This window comes from Zea mays, chromosome 1 (genome assembly GCF_902167145.1).
Source record: "Zea mays cultivar B73 chromosome 1, Zm-B73-REFERENCE-NAM-5.0, whole genome shotgun sequence".
Classification (NCBI taxonomy): Eukaryota; Viridiplantae; Streptophyta; class Magnoliopsida; order Poales; family Poaceae; genus Zea; species Zea mays.
In genome coordinates, this window is record NC_050096.1 from 185273443 (window position 1) to 185292303 (window position 18861).

An 18861-nucleotide genomic window follows, 5' to 3' on the forward strand; every position below is an offset into this window, starting at 1 on the left:
TGACTTATGGCAAGGAAACATATGTGGAGTTACGTGTACAAGTCTCTAGTTGATGATCAATGGCCACACAACCCCTATTCTTGTCAAAAATAGCCATAAACGACAATTTTCAAAAATATCGAAGGCTAACACCTACGGATTTTTTAACAAGAAATGGTCTCCACCAGAAATTCAAGAATGTGACCTATGGCAAGGAAACATATGTGGGGTGAGGTGAACGAGCCTCTGGTCCATGATGAATGTCCATTCAACCCCCATTTTTGTCGAAAATAGCCATGAACGACCATTTTCAATAATATCGAAGGCTAACACCTACAGATTTTGACCAAGAATTAGTCTCTAGAAAAAATCTAAGAATGTGACCTATGGCAAGGAAATATGTGTGGGATGTGGTGTCAGATCCTCTGGCCCATTATCAATGGCCACACAATCCCCATTTCTGTCAATAATAGCCATAAATGACCATTTTCAATTACATGGAACTCTAACATCTATGGATTTTTTTACCAAGAATCGGTCTCCACTAGAAATCCAAGAATGTGACATATGGCAAAGAAAACATATGTGGGGTGTGGTGTATGTGCCTCAGGTCGATGATCAATTGCCAGACAACCCCATTTTGTCAATAATTGTCATGAATGACTATTTTCAATAAAACGGGAGACTAACACATATGGATTTTTGACTAAGAATCGGTCTCCACCAGAAATTCAATAATGTGATCTATAGCAAGGAAACATATGTGAGGTGACGTGAACGAGCATCTGATTCTTGGTGATCAATGGTCATACAACCTTATTTTTATCGAAAATAGCCATAAACGATAATTTTCAATAATAACGAAAGCTAACATCTAACGATTATGTAAAAATAGCCATGCACGGAATAGAAATGGCAAAAAAGAAAGCACCCTCGTCATTGGTTCTTGGTCTGAGCTAATAGATTTTGCTATATACCTGAACCTTACTGTATGTCTTAGAGGATGTTTTGGCTCAGTTCCATTCCACACACACGAGTACATGACCCATGTTGTACCGTGAAGTCTGTTTTTCTGTCAGAAGGCCATGAATACCTTTGTCCATGTATTTTTATACAATTGAGTTAAAAATGCACAATTGCTGGAAGTCATGCCTTGTTCATTTTGAAGCGTCTAGTTTATTCTAACCTACATAAATTTAGAGCTTCCAGTTAGGAAACCAAGACAGCAGTTTAGTAAATTAGAATACATTTGCATATGTACTTTAAAAAACCTAGTACACTTGTATTCGTTTCGGCTGCAAACTGCTCTATTTTTTCCCCAGGTCATATATGGTAAAATGTCTCCTAAGTTTATCTTTGCCGTCATTTATTATATGATTTTGTGCTACATAACCGTTAATATTTTTTATGTTTTATTTTTCTTTTCATTTATCTGATAGCTTTCATTCAGGTGCCTCATGTGGAGGTCCTTCAACATGTCTCATCTATTCTTAAGGAATTTGGACTTTCCCCTAAAACAGACTACATCGACATCAGAAACCTGTACTGCTCCTTTTGCTTTGTTTCAATATAATAATATTATTTGCAAAATTACAATTACATGGTTAATTTGTTGATTATTTAATCATTTCTAAAAAATGTTTTTGAAGCCGCCCTTATAACTGCAAGATTTCTATTAAGGCCTCGTTTGTTTCGTTGGAATTGAATTCTATTTTAATAATTATAATTTAGACAAAACTAATTAAGTTCATATATTTATATATGTAATATATTTGTATATTATCCTAAATCATATGAGAGAGATAGTTACATACTACATTTAAGTTATAGCGAAGCAAGTAGAAGAGTGTTATAAGTTGTACATCAGAAAAATAGCATGTAAATATATAGAATCAATTTCCATCTCTCACCTAATGAATTTGAGATAGGCTTATATGATAACTTTGAAAAGTGGTGGAATGTCATATTCTAAAAAAATAGCATATTCCATTAGTAAGATTTCAATTCCTCAAAATGAAAGGAAACAAACGGGACCTAAGGGTTTTCATGAGAAAGGTATGTAGGTTGATCATTCCGTTAACTGTTTCTGAATTTGAAAGAACATGAGCCCTGACTACTTTTTCTTCATGGACATTAGGGCTTGTGCATGCAACCAAGGAGCTTACAGAAATGTCATGTATGGATGTTGCTGAGGAAAAGGTAAATGTATTCACTTGTTACCGACGAGTCTTTATGTTCACTTTCTTTTTAGTTTTCCATAGTGCCTTGTTACTTATGCACATGGGGTATTGTGTCAGTGCCATACTCCCTCTATTCCGAAAATGTATTAGATTTTACTTTCCTAAGCCAAACTTCTAGGTCAAGTTGTTGTGAGATGTTAGAATGATATAATTCAGTTCAAGTTGCTGTGAGAATTTAATAAACAATAAACAACACCGCTAGGTCTCTTATTTTGCATGTTCTAGAAACATTTCTATTTTCCTTCATTTTTTGGACATTGTTCCTTATGCTATTGGACAAAAAGATAGAATGAAAGTTAAAGAATATGGATAACTATTGCTCGTTAACAATCCTTTTGTTGAAGTTTGCTTAATGACACTGAAAAATAATGTAGATCACCAAGTAACATCCCTTGACTTATTATTGTTATGCAACTAGCACAATCTTTTTATACTCTTCTAGTGTTTGCTCTGTTTTTGCCATGAACCTTAATGGTTCAGCTGCTCATCATGTTGATTGTGAGTAGTGGCTTAAATATCACATCATCCATGAGCAATGAGTGAATCAAGTTCTCAGACTGATCATGCTGAAACATGAATGCTCTTGGGTTTCACAACACAATTTTTATTGATCAGGTTCTGAGAAAGAAAGTAACTGGAGGATGGGATCCAACATGCACAAAGAGAAGTTTTTTTCCCATTCTGGAGATCAGTATTAGGGGCTCGGGGTAATGTGAGGGTGTATCCATCCTATGCAGCACCAGATGAGAATATGGTGCTTGATGTTGAACTACTTCGTAAGAGAATGAGCAATTGGTCTTCTCCTATGAATCATGTTGGGTTAACCGGACAAGTACTCACCAATCAAGAAGGTACAGTACAACCGCATTCAAAGCACTTGTGAAAGTGCTAAAGAATGCATGAGTAGAAAGGTATGTCATGAATTTTTGTTTTCTTTTTGAAATTTCTGAATATGCAAACAAAAAATGCATACTAGTAAAAAAAAGTTAGTTTGACACGCATAATAATTGAAAGGAAAATTAGTTTTTCTGCCCAGTAGTTTGTTTGAGCTAGGGATTTGTTATATGGTTGTCTACATTTTCCTGTACATAAATTTTCCCTTGTTCAAATTTGTGTGGCCTTGTGCTCCACCTTAGATTTTACTTAATAAATGTGTGTAAATACTAAGGTAAACTACAGTCATCTTGATGTCTTGTTTCTTTGTGAAACGTTTGTCTTACCGAACCTATTTATTTTGCTTCCCTGTTCGACGGTAGGAGCCCGATCTTGTGTGGTAGTATTCATTAACGTTCGGCTCTTGGAGTCCCATCCAGCGCTTGGCCTACTTTATTGCCCCCAACCGCTTATTGTGTATTTATGTTCTTTCATTGATTGGGTATTCCTTTCCTTTTTTCTCTATCCAATTTCGGTCTCAATTAGTTTTGAATGGTCAAGTTATTCGATTGTTTTTAAAGAATGTTGAGCCAATGAGCCGGGCATGGGTACGTAAGTTGAGCGTCTCAACTGCTAGAAAGCACGGCAATTTTACAAATATGGAATTCCAATTTAACACGTGCACTAATTTTTTATCAAGAAACAATGCTTTTTATACCATTTCACAGCATCAACATGATCACATATTTAGATAGGTGAGTAAGAGTAACTTCGGTAGTTCCTAAAAAACTCTCAAATCAGTAATTTTGAGAGTTTGCCTGAAAACATGTAACACCCCGTCAAATCTCTTGACTAGCGGTACTTACTCCTGACAGCTCGCTAGGATCATATATTGTCCCCACAGACCAACACAAGTTTTTTGTGCGAACTTTATCCTCACTTATGCACACCCGAGAAAACTTCCTGGTCGGTTACATATCCTAAATTGCTCCAAGTCAAACACGCTTAACTTGGAGGTTCTTTCGAGATAGGCTTTCGAAAAAGAAGATGTACCTTATTGGTATCGATACTCTATTAATTTTATTAAGCCTTGGACAGGAAATCACAATCCCAGGGGCCAGAATATCACAATTCACCCCCTTAGAAGACTGATGTCTTTGTCGGTCAACCCTAATCCAGAAACCTCCCCTCTTAGCCACGTTTGTGTGTCTAGTGTCGTCATATGCCATGCCATGTGACCACTCCGGGCCTACATGCGCCATATACCCGAACCCCCTAGCCCACACACGCCTGTGAAACCTCGAGGATCGGCTCTGATACCACTTGTAACACTCCGTCCAATCCCTGAACTAGCGCTACTTACTCATGGCAGCTCGCTAGGATCATATATTGTATCCACAGGTCAACACGAGTCTTTTATGCGTAATTTGTCCTCACTCATGCGCACCCGAGAAAACTTCCCGATTGGTCATATATCCCAAATTACTTCAAGTCAAGCACGTTTAACTTGATACTTTCAAGATATAATTCCAAAAAAGAAGATGCACAACCCGGACCCGGCTCCGTTGACGCTAGCAGCCCGCTCCCCCGTTGGCTTTGGATACTGCGGCTGTTGTCCTTAAGGGAAAGTGATATTCCAGTTGACAAATATGTGCCATGCAGAACTAGGAGTTATCCTTAACGGGGCGTTTGGATCCCTTCATTTTAGAGGAATTGGAATTCACTCAATAAAGTAACTTATTTAGTTTGGAATTTGTGATTCCACCACTTTCCAAAGTTAAGATATAAGTCTATCTCAAATTCATGGGGTGGAGGGTGGGAAATGATTTTGTGCATTAGTAGAATTTGTTTCAACTGTGTAACTTATATAACACTCTTTGTCTCACTCCTCTATAGTAAAAATGTAGCACATAAATATCTCTCACATCTTGCTAATAGTAGTATATAAATATATTTTACATAAAATCGAATTAGCTTAATTGATTTATGCCTAAATTACTATTATTAGAATGGAATTCAATTCCAATGATCCAAACGGGGCGTAAAGGAAAGTGATATTTTAGTTGACAAATATGTGTCATGCAGAACTAGGAGTCAATCTGTCTGACGGCGAAGCAGTGACCTTGCAGATGATTCTGACAGTACAGGAGATGGAACTGGCGATTGGAACTTGCAACTAGGGATCGGTAAAATTAGTGAAGCTGGCCCACAAGATTGATTCAAAAAAAGATTTGCTCCATTAATATTAAGAACTGTTGGAGATACACAGCTTTAACTTCCAAAACTTGTTTACCAACTCTCTAAAAAAATTTAGGGAACTAAATTTTAGAGAACTATTGAAGTTGTTCTAATAATAAGATATATGTCGCTCTCACTCGTTAGCTCCACGCCTCCACCATCTTAATAAAAGGTGTTTTTTTCAGCACCTTGGGTCCACCCCCATCTCCTCCACCTTCACCTGCAGGCAGATTTTGTTTAACAACATTATTATTACCTATATTAAAGCAGCCGGCCAAGCTGGCCATCCGGATGGTCTACGTCACCGTTTAATTCCAACCGTCCATTTTTTTTTACCGTCAACAGATCACAAACGTCCACATGGCTACCTACCACTGGCCATCTGAATTCTTCAGGAAATATCTACCTCCTCTGCCGCTCCCGGTCACCACGCAGCTTTCACAACACAATTTTTTTTTCCTGATACACAATGTAAAGCACGTAATCTAGAAATACGCTTACGCTATGTATCTCTCGCGTAGCGAATGGGCTTCTGGAAGATCTGGTTCAGCAAACCACTTGCAGATCAAAGATCCTTGAAGAGATATGGAGTCTGAAACAAAGAGCAATAATGACAGAGGCGAACATAGACACAACATGTATTTTGAAATTAAGGATACATTTTCGTGTGTTACAAAGGAAAAGGACGCACCCTTAAATATACGACTTGTCAAACCAACGAAAAAGGAAAACCAGTGGCTCTTGTCTGCATGTATTCGTCAGCATTGAAATCGTCAGCGTGGGAGCCCCATAATGCAACGGATGCTGTTTCACTGCACCCAAATCATTTAAGATCAGATTATGATTTGCACCCAAATCATAATGTACCTGAACAGACCGTGTTGTCTTTGTCCCTTTCTCTCAATGTTTGGAATGGCACCAAACTGCATGCATACCTAGGGAAATCCAAGGGTAACGGTGATATCTCAGTAACATTAGTATACCTTGCCATTATGGGTTTGTCCATAGCATGATATGTATCTCGTGCTTGAGCAACGACACGGAAATATCTTATGTAATATTCTCGTATTTTCGGCATGAAAGCAGGAATCCACTCTTGCTGAATCTCAGCATCCATTCCATTGTATCAGACTGTGGAGAAGGCATAATCAGTGACAAATTTGAATACAGAACTTTAATGATGGAAACAGATTTTGAAAAGTGTGATTACCTCTTCATCGAGCATGACAAAGTTAAGCCTGATTATGTTCGTAGGATCGCGGCTGTCCAAATGTGTTGTTATCCATGTTACTCTGACCTTTACCATCCATCGATGGGACTGTTCATGAACATGCCTAAGAAGAACGGGTTCCATGCCGATGACAGCCACAGTCGTTATGAATACTGAGTAGTCGATTGAGGCTGCCTCTGACCTTGGGATTGATCTTGCTCTTCAGTGCCAAATGCACACCAGTTTGCATTGGTGTATATGCCGGAGCCGATTCATCATCTGGTCAGCCAATTTCTTCAACACCATTATTACTTCCAGATTCCTGCACATCATCGCAGCTTAACATAGAATCAGTAGCATTAACCAATTGAGCATTACTCGATTTGTCCCCTATGGAATGAGAGTTTGGTTGAAGGTGATGTGGTAGGAGGAGAATTTCTTTTCTAAGCCTAGCCCCTGCATTTTCATGAAGTTCAGAGAAGGGAAAAATTTGCTCATCAAACACAACAACCCGAGAAATATAGACTCTTCCTGTTTTTGGTTCTAGACACTTGAACCCTTTATGCAAGGGACTATAGCCAATGAACACACATTTAGTAGAGCAGAAAGCTAACTTGTGAGTGATGTATGGACGAAGATTTGGCCAGCAAGCCGAACCAAAGATTCTTAAGTGAGAGTAGACAGGTTTGTGCCCAAGGAGGAGTTCAGTAGGAGTTTTCATTTGAATTACTCGAGATGGGAGAAGGTTGATGAGATGTATAGCGGTTATGAAAGCCTCGTCCCAAAACTTTAAAGGCATGGAAGCGTTTGCAAGAACAGCAAGGCCAACTTCAACGATATGGCGATGTTTTCTTTCAGCAGAACTGTTTTGTTGATGGGCATGTGGACAAGAGACATGGTGGGTAATCCCAATTTTTTTGAAAAAAGGAGTTTAATTTCTCATACTCACCACCCCAATCAGTTTGCATTGTAAGAATCTTTTGATCGAATTGTCTCTCAATAAGGTTTTGAAAATTACGAAAGACTTGAAAGACATCAGATTTGTTTTTGAGCATGAAAATCCATGTATACTTACTGAAATCATCTATAAAACTCACATAATATTTATTACGTCCAATGGATTTGGGAGCAGGCCCCCATACATGAGAGTAAACTAACTCAAGAGGACGAGAAGATTCACTTTTTGACATTGGGTAAGGAAGTTGATGGCTCTTGGCCTTTTGACATGAATCACAAACTACTCCACTATGAGACTTATTAGAAAGGGGTAGACTATTATTTTTGATGACATGATCTACTATGACATAGGAAGGATGACCAAGACGACTATGTCACGCATCCACTGAGGGCTTGATGGCGGAGAATACTTGTTTGAATCTAACTTCGTTTGGAGACTTGATAGGATAAAGACCTCCCTCGCATTTTCCTTCAAGAATTGTGTTCCTCGTTGCTCGGTCCTTGATGAAGAAATACCATGGATGGTATTCAAAAAACACATTATCATCTCTAGATATTTTGTGAACCGAGCAAATATTTAACTTAGAGCTAGGAACATAGAGAACATTATTGAGTTTGAGTGGACAAATAGGGGAACGAATCAAAGTACTGCCAATATGGCTAATTTGCATACCTTTTCCGTTAGCCGCGTGAATTTGATCTTGCCCCTGATATTTGTCACGAACTGTCAACTTCTCCTGTGATGTGATCTATGGCACCGGTATCCATGTACCAATTAGTGTCCACGTCGTAGGAGGGAGCAATAACACCAGCAAATTTATCTTCACTCTTTGGATCATCTTCATCATATCGGTACCAACAGTCCAACGCGGTGTGATTCGATCTGCCACAGATCTGGCAGATTGTTTTGTTGTTGCTGGAGTTGCTTTGTCCTAACCTTCCAAAACTACCACGACGACCATTGCCTTGGTTCTGTCCACGTCCAGGATTTCGACCTCCACGGGAACCACTTCTGTCGTGGCCACACCCGCGCATAGCGACATTGGCTGACGAAAAGCCATCTTCATCTCTACGCAACATATCCTGGCGATGTTCATATCCATGTGCTTGGGAATATAGGTCATTTACAGAGATTGCATCCATCCTCGATATGACAGATGACACCAATGGAGTATATGTCGAGTCTAGTGCATTGAGAATATAGGACACAATCTCTTCATCTTCAAGTACTTTTCCAGCCGAGGCAAGTTCATCAGCAAACTTCTTCATCTTGCTGAAGTACTGTGACATTGTCATCGAACCTTTCTTTGTGTTTCTCAGCGCATATCTCAAGTTTGCAACTTTGGCCTTGGATTGCGCAGCAAACGACTCGCTGAGAGCCTTCCATGCTTCAGTCGAGGTCTCTACGGTAGCAACATGTCCGAGAGTTCCCTTCGTAAGCGAGTTCAGAAGATAGGCTACCACTTGTTGGTCCTGTGCCACCCATACCAAGTATTCTGGGTTGGGGACAATCGCTGGTTTCTTGTCGTCTCCCAAGATGGTGATCTTTTCTGGCGGAATCTCTATCTTCTCATCCAGATAGCGCATCAATTGTGCACCCCTGAGAACAGGCATGAATTGGGCTCTCCATAAGAGGAAGTTATCCCTCGCAAGTTTCTCTGAAACCGGAGGTCCAAGCGCCGGCAGCATCGTCGACGAAGTAGAGAAGCTCACCGTCAAGCAATTCTAACCAAACTAGATGCATATGGAAGAGGTGGCTCTGATTACCATGAAAGAATTATGGAAGCTTCGTATCACTCAAGGAGGTCGATCATGTTATATTTATAGTCACTAGCAGAGATACACCGCCTTTTTGCAACCGGTGCTAAGAAAGCGTCGCTAAATCTCACAACTTCTAGCACCAGCTGCTACAACCGAGGCTAGAAATGACAAATAGCACCGACCAGTGATATCATCCGGTGCTAAAACACCCAACACCAAATAAAAAATCCCGCAAGCCACCGCCGCCGTTCCTCGTCGCCCACTTGTTGTGTCGCCGCCATCGGAGCTTTCACCGTGCCATGGAGGCCACCGCGGCTGAGCTCGCCCCGCGCCATGACGCTTGACGGCGTCCAGGCAGCACCCAACCCGTCGCGGGTCTCTAGATCGAAGATCCACAGTCCATCGGCCCTGTGCAAGAATAATAGAATGGGGGAGAAGAACGGGGAGGCAGGCCGCCCAACCAACAAATCAAGAAGGGAAGGAGGTGGATTACCTGAGAAGAAGTCTGGATCTGAGGTCGGAAGCTACGAGGTGGTCATCGCCAAACACTTGCATCAGTTCAGCACGCCCAAACCTTGTTGCGATTAAGAGAAAAAATCAAAAGAAAGGAAACGATCTGGACTCATGTTCGTGATTTAGATTGGGCGTTAGCATGTGGATTGAGCGGAGCGTGTACCTGCATGCGGAGCTCCTTGGCTTTCTCCATGACGCTCAGCGTCGTGCGCTTGAGGTCCACCTCCACGAACGGTAGCACTTCCGCGCGCGCCTGAATCGACCCAGCCCTCGTTAGTTCAGTGACACACACCAATAACCGGAATCCACCTCGAGCTCGAGGTGGTGGAAGCCATGGAGGCGGGGAAAAGGGATACGACTATACGACGTGTGTCACACCCGGTTTTGGAAGGTAAACCGAATGCGAACTATGTACGTGCCAGGATCAGAACTCACGTACACAACGATTATATAATTGGACATCATCACACAATGCTTGAATTAAATAGCGGAAAGGTACTTAGTTACATCAAGATATCGGAGACATCCATAGAGTCTATTACATAAACATAGTGTTTAACAATAACATCAAAGTGTGGAGTAACGAAACGTAGAATGTAAGCCTACACAGGCAGCTGACTGGGGGTTTGCCACTAAAATAAACTAGAACCCGTCGTAGTCCTAGAACTCCTCAAAGTCCTCCATGTTACCAGCTTCACCTCCTGAGCACTGAGAACAGTGGGGACAACCTGGGGTGGGGTGGTTTGTAAAGCAAGGGTGAGTACACTTCAACGTACTCAGCAAATGTCCCGTTTGGCTAAAGTGGACTAGCTGTATGTGGAGTTTAAGGTTAAGCAGTTGCTTTTAGTTAGTCAAGTTTTATTACTATAAGTAGAGCCAAGTTTTAGTAATAACCCAGTTATTACCCAGAGGCACTCCCTCCAAGAGGAAATACCAGAGATCAGAATTATAATCACCATTGTTAATCATCATCACAAAAGTAACCATTGTTCTTCTAATCGAAGAGGATCCCAAGGCTGCTCATAACCGTGAGCACGGCTGATATACCAGTTTCTAACACTCTGCAGAGGTCGCACACTTTACCCACAAGTCATGATTCCCATTCTGCCCGGGGTTCTAGCCTCTCCATTGATCACTACCAAGGTGACCTAGCAGGGTCTCACTACGTAGCCTTTACAAAGATTTCCCAGAGGTCATAGTCGCCCGTTAGGTTTCTCCAGTTTGATAAACACAGTACATCTCCCTAGAGGAAGGGTGACTAACAAAACCAAATCAAAGAACCTCTGCAACCAGCCTCGGCAGAGCAAGTATTGTGCCCGGACCCCATTGACGGCCCTACGGCGAAGCCAACTACTCATCTGGTTCCTCTAATTAATCAGCTAAAGGCGTCTCAGCTGTCTCATTCCACCCTCATGGTTGCACTGTTATCCCGGGTTGTCACTCCCCAAACAGCCTGAGTCCCCTAAAGTAATCATAAGGACCCCATCGGGATAACATCATCGTATCATAAAAGATCATATCATGTTCATTGATTAAGTTAAAGCAATAGCATAAGCTAACCATGATTAGCCCAAAAAGGTAAACAAGGGTAAGGTAAATACAGACTAGTGAATCCTTAAGTTTCAATAATGTAATGCGGGACAGTGGATTATAAAGTAAAGTAGGACATGATAGGTCTGAGGACACTTGCCTTCACCAGCTTGTTGTTCAGGGAGGTCTCCAACAACACACTCAGGAACCTCGAATTGTTCGTTGTCTAAGTAAAGCGAGCATACATTCAATACATTTAGAAAAGTATAAATGAACAGCACATCAAACATGTACAAACATTGGCACATAACTCAAAAAGGTATAATATTAAGTGTAGGAGAATGATATCAAGTTATAAAAATGGACTAATCCTAATTGGGAAATTGATTACTCTCTAAATGTTTGGAACATAGCTCAAAAAGGTTAAGTAGTGATTAAAACAAAGGAAAGCTAGAATTATAATATAAACTACTCTCATTTAGGAATTTGATTATCTTTTAAGTATTATCCATAATTACATTCCTAATTCTATTTATGTCATTAAGGCCTAAAGGTTAAGCCAACACTAAATCCAAGTAATGCATAACACTAATCTCACAAGATTGAATATACTTTATTCCTAGGGTTCTCCTTTTATTTATTTCATTAAATAAATAAATCAACTTATACTTTAATTCTATATTCTAAGTGTAAAAATTAAAGTATACAGATTACAGTTGGTCATATTTTATTTGAACAAAGAATAATTTGGTGAACATTTTGCAATTTGAACCACTAAATTTGGAGTTCATATGAAAAAGATATGAAATAAACAAGTTTTGAAGTTTGAAATATGAAATTAGGGCTAAATCTGTGATTAAATAAAAGTCTAGGGGTCTAATTAAAACAAACCACGGACCTATGCGTTAAAACAGAGGACGGCAGGTTGATTTCCAAAAACCAGGGGGGTTCTTAAGCAAAACAACCACGCGAAGGGGTATCGGGCTCACTCAACCGTTGGATCAGAAACCGACGGCTGAGATTAGATCGTGCGGGCGGGCGCGCGGGCACGGCTGATAAGCGGGGCTAGGGCGTCAGCGGGTCAGGGTGGGCTGACCGGTCGGGCCCAGAGGCAGAGGCGCGGGTGAGGGGGAGAGAGGGGGGCGGTCAGATCCCGATCGAAGGGCTAGGATTAGTGTGACAGAACCTAGCAAGTCATTAGGCCCACCTACAGTTTTCCTTGTCCAACAGACCTCAGACAACCCTGCAGGTGCCCCTGAATCACTTGACAAGTTCGGTATCTGTATTCCTTACCTTTTCCAAGAGCGTTTCACCCGTCACGCAGATATTACAATACATCGGAGGTACGAAAATGCGGAAGCAATTACAATAACTTACCATATATTAAAAGTAAGAAAGAGTTGGTTTATTATAGACCAGAAATAAATATAAGAGTGCTGAGTATTATTATTACATCACTGGGAGGCAAAAACCCCTCCCGATAGACATTAAACAAAAGTTTGAACGGAGGATCCTTTCCTCCTGAAGCTTCACTCCTGGCTTTCTTCTTTGGGAACCACCTTTGAACAAAAGCAGCAAAAGTTTGCCGCTTCCTCACCTAAAACCACATGGGACAAAGCCCTGAGTACGAAGTGTACTTTCGCAAGACTTACCCGACAAAGTAAAAGACTCTCAAGGATATGCTGGCTTTAAGGAAGTCAAGGTAAGGCTTATTAATAATCAATGACTCTGTTTGCAGAAATGCTTACAAATAGTGGATCCTTAAAAATCCAGTTTTATTTGTCAGGTTAAGTAAAATTACCTGCAACTAGAGTTCTTTCTACCCTAGTTCAATCACTTGACCTGCACTAGCCAATTTCTTAACAACCCTTCATCTTCACTGGAGTTCTACGTATAGGGCAGTGACCAAGTCTTCATATCCGCGAAGTTACGACGATCCAAATCGATTATACTCAGCTGAAGATCTCCAATCACACGACATATGTAGCACTTAACCCTTGCATATGTCAACTCGCCACCGGGGTTCTTAAGACCAGATCAGGTTCACGCCAACCGAGAGCACAGATACACCACCGTCCAGCCTATTGCCACGGAGGGTACACGCTACTCTCGCCATCTCTCCACTCCCATTGCGTGTTATCTTAATCTGGTATTAGTCTGCCCGAGGCAAAGCTTACCCATGACGAGGCATATGACCAGTTAAAGGGTCCTCGGTCAGCAAGCCTACATCGAGACGGTACTTAATCGACTCAGACGGAGACACTACACCGAGACTCTCTTCTCGTGCAAGTCACCCGCCCGGTCTCAGCTTTATCATTTCAGCCCAAAGTTTGGTACCTGGCAGAGGTACATCTTTTCCGATGTTGAACCCATCATGGATCCACCATCAAGTTTTATTTTCGAAAACATCCCAACCCCTTTGAAGCACCATCCTTTGTGAAAACAAATTATTTTGTTTTTCTAAAGCAAGGCTAAGCATAAGAAAAACCTTTTGTGAAACAGGGATTTAAGAGGTAATCAAATCCAAGGAAGGAAATGCAGGAATTGGTTTAGCACACAACTCCTATTACCTAATGCATCAAGTAAGTGAGAAAGATTTTAAAAGCAACAAGGAGGTGGCAAATGCACCGGGGCTTGCCTTGTGTTACTGGTGAATCAGGCTCTGTTCCACAGATATCAAAATAAAAGCAGTTGCCTGCCTGATGTTCCTCAGGTGGTGGTGAAGTCTTCGCTTCTTCGACTTCTACTTACTCTTCGTTTTCTAAATATAGCCATACATAATAATGAATGCCCATGTAATGCTCATGAGAGTGCAAAGATAATAAAAGTTTATTATCTAAAGTCTTGAATACAACTTTCCTTTACGGATCTCCGAGAACTTAGTGTTTTCGGAGTTAATAGTGAGGTTCATAGGGCAGGGGATAGGGTTTTGGGTTCTAAGTATCAAACATGGTCCAAATCATACCAAACTTTACCCAAGGCTTCTAAATATTATTTAGAGTTTACCCTAAAAGTTTAGTAAATTTTGGATTTATTATTTATCCTCTAAAAATCCAGAAGCAAGGTTTTTGGCTATTTTAAATACTCTATAATTTCCTTTTTGGACTAAAAATCATGAAACTATTTTTATTAAATTCTATAGTAAATTAGAAGTCTAGCAAAATTGGTCTGGTATTTTTAGGATTTTTCTACAATTTCTTATAGATTTCCAAAGTCCAATAGAAAAAGAAAAAGGAACAGTTCTGGGCTGAATCCGACCCGAACCGGCCAGCTAGGGCAGAAGCGCGCCCACGCGCGCGCCCGCGTGCAAACTTTGCGAATAGACCCCCTGCGTTTTGAATAACTCGATCTGAGTTCCCTGCACTATTTCTGTGAGTCGCTGACACTTGCAGAAAAATCCCTGCACTTCCATTTCTTCACAGTTTGAAGTCCCCGACGGCGAACGTCGCAACTAGAGTTTTTTTTTGAGTTTGTGTCATTCCCTCTCCAAAGGCAATGTTTCCTGTAAATGTCAATCTTTTTGATGATAGAAGCTGGAATCTTGAGTGTACACATAAAGAAGGTTGGCAATGCTGAAAAAACTGAGTTTACCAACTACAGTCGTCCAGCTTTAGATAAGAATTTAGAGGAACAGGTTAATCTCCTTTCGATTCTGTGTATCAGTGGAAGAAAATGCTGAAGTCTTGGCTTTGAAAAACCCAAAGGTAGACCAAGGTAGGTAAATGACATTGATCCGGTCTGACAATTGAACGTTCTTGAGAGAATCTCCATTTTTTCAGAGTTAACATTAATTGGATAGATGCTTGATTTGTTGTGGTTCACTCTGAGACCTGATGATGCTGCAAATGTATTGAGGATGCCTTTTAGGAAAAATAAAAGATTTGGACATGCTTCCATTATCAAAAGGGTGTCATCTGCATATTGGACAATAGGAAAATCTTCTCATCGCGCTCCTCAAGCGCTTCCCTAGCGTCTTCGAGGTTGTCGAGGAGGGCGTCTACTCCCCGCTGTCGTCGCTCCCCGCCTTGCTCTATCGCGGCCGTGCCTCGCCGCCACACGTCCACCGCCCGAGATCCCGGTCGACGCTCCGGCCTGATCTCCATTTTTGGCCTTCGGTTGGAGATCGGCACTTCTCGGTGATGTCCCTTTGGCTGCACGGCCACCCGATCGGGTGTTTGGGTCTTTGATTTGGGTCTGTAGCGTTGGAGATACCCCCCTTCAAACTGCTGTCGGTCCGGAAGTCGTGCCTCCTAGCCGCCCACGCTCGCCGTCCGTGATCCGTTCTCGACTGTTGGTGCTCCGGACTCACAGGTCAACCCGTGCCGCCCTCTTCTCTACATCCCCACCTTCGAGTTCCAGGCTGCAGATTGATTTTCGTTGACACGTTGTTTGGTGCTTCATCTGCATCCTTTTTTTTGCTGTTCTCTAGTCCATATTGATGGCTACATTATCATGGTGGATGGAATGGTCGGTGGAGAATGTTCGTGAGGCATTTTTCTCCTATTTCGGGGAAAATCAGCACGTGAGGTTGCCATCTCCTAGTGATGTTCTATTTAAGGCCACCTTCTCATTACCTATTGATGGCTCGTTCTTCAATATGCAGAAATACAAGTTACCTCAGTCTAGAATATATGCCTCATACTTTAGTGGTGATATGTCCTCTTGTTTGAGTTCGGTCGACGAGTCAAGAAATACCTTGCAGAAATATATAGGAGCAGAAAAATCTTGCCTTCCATGTCCAAGGTACTTGTTATGTCTTATCAATTTTGCTTTGAATTTATGTGGACATTTATCGACTGAGTGCTTCAATAGGTTGATTTTTGGATGCCCGGTGAAACTGGTCCTTGTGGGCCATGTATTGGTTTTTTTCCTTGATTGTTCGGACAACAATGATGGTGTTGATTCCGTAAGGAACATAACGGATGGCAAGCTTGTTGACATATGCCGTCTTGTGTTTGTTGAGGTTGGTTTTCTGTTCTTTTTAGATCTTTTGCATGCGAAACTTCTCAGCTGTTAAGTTCTATTGCTACACAATGTCTCTACTTTACTCATATCTTTCCTTCATTTTTAGTTCGATCGGCAAGCAGATGGCGTCTTGGAGCCTTTCCAAGCTAAGCATGTCTTAACAGGGATTAATCTTGAATGTTTAGCTGCCATTCTTCAAAAGAAAGAAAGCCACTATGACTTGGATGTATACGCTTATGTAATTCGTCAAGTCTATTGGGTAAGTTTTCCGTGTCCACTTCAAGTTACAATAGCTGGCTGTGTAATATTATTGATTTCCATGGTCAATGACATTTAATAATATGCATCGTACTTGTAAAGGTTTCAAGGATTACACAGGTAAGGTTGGTGCTGCTGATACAGATGGAGTTGATACGGCATACCGCCTAGTCGCAGATCACATGAGAATGATCGCTGTTACTAATGCACCCGGTTCTCAACTTGGTTAGAGCGTTATGTTTCTGTTGGTCACGAATGTTAATATAGTTACGACATCAATGTAGGGGTTTGTCATGAGCACGAGTACAATTATTGGTCATTTTCAAGGAACAATCAGACCAATCTGATTGTTGGATGACTTATTACATGAATACATTTTTTTGTCATTATATTGTTCTTATTGTGTTAAAATTGGCTTTCATCTGTATGAATACCAGGGTTAGGAAATGAAGGTCGCGAGTATTTCCTGAAGTGTGCTGATAAACAGGCTGTGAAGTATGGCTATCAAGTACTTAAGATAAATGAAGAGGATTACGACATGTAAGAACAATCACTTTTATTTGAATCTGTGCTTTATTTTACATGTATTTGTACAAAAACAGTTTTCCCTGTTTACAAGTCATATTTTTGGATAATGTATTCTCACGCATTATAAACTTTGAATTTCAATAAAAACCTTTGTATGGCAGGATGTCTTCTTCAATGCACCGGTGCAAATAACAGAGCATCCAGTTAGGTCACCTGTCAGTCTTCATGATTTTCAGTATGAGTCGTCGTTAGCAAATTTTGTATTTTTGCTCCCTGCTGTATTGAGTTTTCGCTTTGTCTTTCCTCCAGAAGTATCTTGCCAGGAACACCTTGAAACTACTTATGCTTGGTGTTGCTGCATATATGTCATTTTGCACCCTGCTGTATTGTGTTTCTGCTTGTCTTTCCTACAACAGTTATCTTGCCAAGAATTGTATGTTAGGCTACTTATGGTTGGAGTTGCTGCATGCTGTCATCTCACAGTGTGCAGTTACCACTTCTATCTTTTGCTGTGCGCTTCTTTACTGAAAGTAAAAATAACATTCAAGATGAAACCTGCTCAGGATATTGATTCTATGACTGGTTTAGTTCTTGCCAGCCTGTCATGCAACTTCTATTCCGAGTAGGTTAAACATACTCACAGTGGGTATATAGAAAGAATACATGCCATCTATGATTACTGCATGTGAGCTTGTACTCAAATGATTTTTTTTCCTTGAACAGTGTTGTTGATGCAATTCTTCTAAATGAACCTGATTTATGTACCGAGCTTGAAAAAGAAATAATCGACAGAATAGTCAAAGATGAAGTGATGATCTACAAAAAGACTAAAGCAGAGGTAATATTGGTTTCAAGGTGATCCACTGAAGTTTGTATAGTTAAAATTCATTATTAAAGCGTTTTTAATAATTAATTATGAAGTTCAGTGTGAAGAAGTCGTTGTGCATACTTTAAGGAAACACATGAAACAAGAACCCATCTAGGACAAAATTTCACTCTTGGGCTATAAGATCATATCGATGTACCTGTGTTTCAAGTTTGTCTTTGAGCTGTATTCCCTTATTTGAAACTAAAATACGATATGGCATTTATTATAGGCATGAAGTATTGTCATCTTTCATATTTGTCTGTGTTCTTTGACAAGGAAATTAGCATAATTTTTTGTGCCTCTTGGATATTGTGGATATTCATTGTTTCATTTGGATAATGTTTTGCCAACTCTGCACCGTCCTCCGCAGTTGCGGAATCAGGAACAGCCGTTTGATATGGGGAAAAAGAAGAAAAGGAACAAAAATGTCCCTGCTGTTGTGTGGTATCCGACAAGGGTTATCGAATTTCTTGGTCGGCGCACACCCATTATCCTCAAGGAAAAGGATACACGGTGCTCCCTAGTAGCAATATGTAAGTCAATGTGGTTGCATTTTTAGTTTTTTTTTCTTCTCTGTATATCTACTTTAGTGGCTTGGCCAGTTACCCGGAATTTGCGTTGTTTACTTACTTTTACATGCGCGTGTACAACCAAACAAGTTAATAGATCGGCATTGAATATCATTTGTAGTGTATTTGCCCTCTCAAAAAAAGGTTTCACCCTCACTTCATGGAGCTTATTGGAAATGCCTAGGACAGAGTTCATTCACTTCTTGTTCCTGTGCCACTGCAGGCAACGTTCTCCTGCTTGGAGAGAAAATAACCCTCGATTTAGATATCAAGAAAGTGTTGGAGAGCCATCTCATCCATCTTGTCCAGAGGCCTCTTTTGTGTGGCAATACACAAATGCAGGCATGCAACTGTATATATGCAAGTGTTTTG

The 18861-nt window shown here is 40.8% G+C and overlaps 1 protein-coding gene and 1 long non-coding RNA gene across 27 annotated transcripts in view; one reads left to right on the forward strand and one right to left on the reverse strand.

The window, feature by feature from the left end:
* Positions 1–5306: 5306 nt before the first annotated feature.
* The window catches only part of LOC103641258 (ubiquitin carboxyl-terminal hydrolase MINDY-2), a 64537-nt gene continuing 50982 nt past the window's right edge, over positions 5307–18861 (reverse strand). For 11 of the 25 annotated variants that reach the window (XM_035964171.1, XM_035964170.1, XM_035964161.1 and 8 more), the window contains 2 exons: positions 6541–6862; positions 5307–6461 (listed from right to left, as the gene is read on the reverse strand). Coding sequence is in view for 1 of the 25 variants with exons in the window: in XM_020546572.3 (XP_020402161.1) it covers positions 6824–6862 (39 nt within the window). In the remaining 24 variants the exon portion in view is untranslated. Of the gene's footprint in view, positions 6462–6540; positions 6863–17063; positions 17822–18861 lie in introns of those variants that run through there. The other 14 variants (XM_020546565.3, XM_020546567.3, XM_020546564.3 and 11 more) reach the window with 12 other exon arrangements.
* Positions 9276–18800, forward strand: LOC118476086 (uncharacterized). Of its 2 annotated transcripts, XR_004855411.1 has the most exons (8): positions 9276–15612; positions 15731–16044; positions 16114–16264; positions 16373–17064; positions 17214–17255; positions 17776–17890; positions 18291–18453; positions 18713–18800. It is a non-coding gene; the product is annotated as an uncharacterized lncRNA (long non-coding RNA). The 2 variants fall into 2 exon arrangements; XR_004855412.1 differs by lacking the exon at positions 17214–17255.